Source organism: Antrostomus carolinensis, unplaced genomic scaffold (assembly GCF_000700745.2).
Source record: "Antrostomus carolinensis isolate BGI_N321 unplaced genomic scaffold, ASM70074v2 scaffold6873, whole genome shotgun sequence".
NCBI classification, from domain to species: domain Eukaryota; kingdom Metazoa; phylum Chordata; class Aves; order Caprimulgiformes; family Caprimulgidae; genus Antrostomus; species Antrostomus carolinensis.
The window spans coordinates 37,306-39,700 of record NW_010307185.1 but is presented as its reverse complement, the minus strand read 5'-3'; the positions used below and the strand labels follow the sequence as shown (position 1 = coordinate 39,700).

General features: G+C 37.6%; 1 protein-coding gene across 1 annotated transcript in view; it reads left to right on the top strand.

Annotated features, from left to right (window-relative positions):
- The window catches only part of PLCH2 (phospholipase C eta 2), a 64,333-nt gene extending 63,835 nt beyond the window's left edge, over nucleotides 1-498 (top strand). Inside the window, 1 exon segment of the mRNA XM_029084340.1 lies at nucleotides 1-498. This exon segment is cut by the window's left edge and continues 34 nt beyond it. Within this exon segment, the coding sequence (XP_028940173.1) occupies nucleotides 1-338 (338 nt within the window). The 3' untranslated portion in view covers nucleotides 339-498.
- Nucleotides 499-2,395: the final 1,897 nt, after the last annotated feature.

The following is a 2,395-nucleotide window of genomic DNA, read 5'->3' as shown; positions in this document are numbered from 1 at the left end:
AGGAAAATGATATCACTTCCCCTATCAGTCTTGATCCAACTGAATCTGAAGAGGAAGGGGAGAGCTTGGGACTCCTTCGCAGGTCTTCATCTCGCAGTCAGAGTAGGGTGCGGTACATTGCCAACAGGGCAAAGCAAGCTCAGGAGAGACAGCGGCTGCAAAGCCTGGGCCAGCTCAGTGGGAGTCCCATTGAGGAGAGAGGAAATCCAGAGGGAGCCTGCAGCGTTGCAAAAGCAGTTTGTATGGATATAGCTTCTCCTGCCGTGTTTACATCCCAACCTAAGAACCAAACTGATTATAGCGCTGACACAGAAGTCTTCTTTATGCTGAAACTGTAATTCTGGGCAGCACTGATAAGACAATGTTTACATTCCTGTCAAATCAAAACATAGTGACCCGAGAGGCACAAAATATCCTTGTATGGCTTAGTGCTTCCTGGCCTTCCCTGGGTTGTAAGTCTTAATATCAAGGGTCCAAAAGAATAGTTGAGTGTTAAATTTGTCAGGAGTTTGTGGAAACAGAACAATCAAGTGAAATCAGCGACTTGTATTTTTACAGTCCTAATGATCTGACCTCCTTTATTTCTTAATTACACTTCTCCCAGTCTCAAATTTGGCCTCCTTTGTGGATGACCACTTCTTTCCATTTGCAATTTGCTCTGTGCAATTCTCATGTTCTTTTACTAATTTCAGTAATTGCTTCTTATAACAGGTAAACATCTGTGTGATGTTAACAACAGCTGAGGTAAATTTTGCTCTTGCAAATTGTAGATCCATAAAAGAGGCTGGATTCAAAATCATCCTCCCTGTTCTATTTTTTGGAAGAGTTTGAGGCTTCTGAGGGTGTCTTCTCTGGGAAATAGTCAAAATTGCAGTGTAATTGTTTCATGAATTAATAATGTAGTAGATAAAGTCCATCTTCCATTGTGGACATGTTTATTTCAGTGAAAATCCATATTGTCTCACTCTTTGAAGAAGAGCTCTCACTATGTTCCAAAGCAATGCTTTTTTAAACCAAGCTTGTTTATATATTAGAAATATATATTGTACATCTGTGTGTATGCAAATATGTGTCTGCACATATATGTACACATGCACACACTTAAACTGAACTGTGACTGTTCCTTGTCTCAAAACATAATCTGTGGGAATGAGACAGGAGAGAGAAGGGAATTACTAAAAATAGCCAGGAAATATCTTCTGACTTTAATTCAGAAATGGTTAGAAAGCACGCGAGTCTTTTCTTGAAAACAGCACCGTCCCTTCTTTATGGTATTTGAACAATGCTGCTGTACATAGCACTTTTTGGATGAATTTTACTATTTCTGTATTGCACTGCCATGCAAAATTTTCAATGATATGTTTTAAAAAAAAGAGATATTTAATTTTTTTAGATGGACATATTTAGAATTAAATACCAACCTAAAGAAAATAATAATTTTTCCTCCCCATTTTTTTTTTACTTTTTACTTTTAGGGATGTGTCTCCCCTCCCACAATTCTTATGTCATTTATTATAGATGTACATTTTATCAGTGATGGAGAAGAATGTTTACTGAGATGCATTTTAAAGAGAAACAGAGGTTTAATTTTATTTCAGGCTGCATAGAGTCCCTATTATTGAGAGGATATTTTGCCTTTGTTTGTAATGATTCTTTGTGGATGTTGCAAATCTAAAAGTTTGCTTGTAAAAACACCTTACACTACTAAAATAAACATATTTAACCTTCCAGCTGTTGACTCTTTAGCTGTAACATAACACTTCTGTGCTGTGTAGAAATTCATTGTATACAAACATGGTTAATTCTATCTGCCTTGTTTTAAAAATTCCTTAGTAGATAACACTTAATTTTACCCTTTTTCAGAGTGGTAGCCATTTCAGATCCAGCTCAAATTTTCTCAGGTCCATGAAAATGCATGGAAGTATTGGTAGAGACTGGCATTCTGTTAGTGTGACACATGGCACATGGATTGTGTCGAAGCGATGGCTCTGGCTGGCAGCCAGCGAGGCTGTGCAGATGAAATTCCAGGGGAACTCATGTAATTAGCAGCCAAACAGACATAATCCAAGGACCCAATCTATTCTGTTACAGCTCTCCAAGTAAGACAGATAGTACCATTTATAATTTCAGTATCATTTGGCCATAAGCATTTAAACTCTGAGATATCAAAATGTAGGGCTAACTGTATCTAATGATAACACTGTGACATGGAGATAGGGGCTGGGAGGGGTTAAATTTTCTCATTAAATCTTTTCTAATGGTTTTCAATATGTTTTGTCTAAAAATACTCTCTCCATTTTCCATCCTGGCTCAGATCTTCATTGCTTATCTTCGTAATTTGGATGAGAGGCCCTTGAGGTTTGTGCAGCAAAGGTTTGGAACATGCACTGAAGTA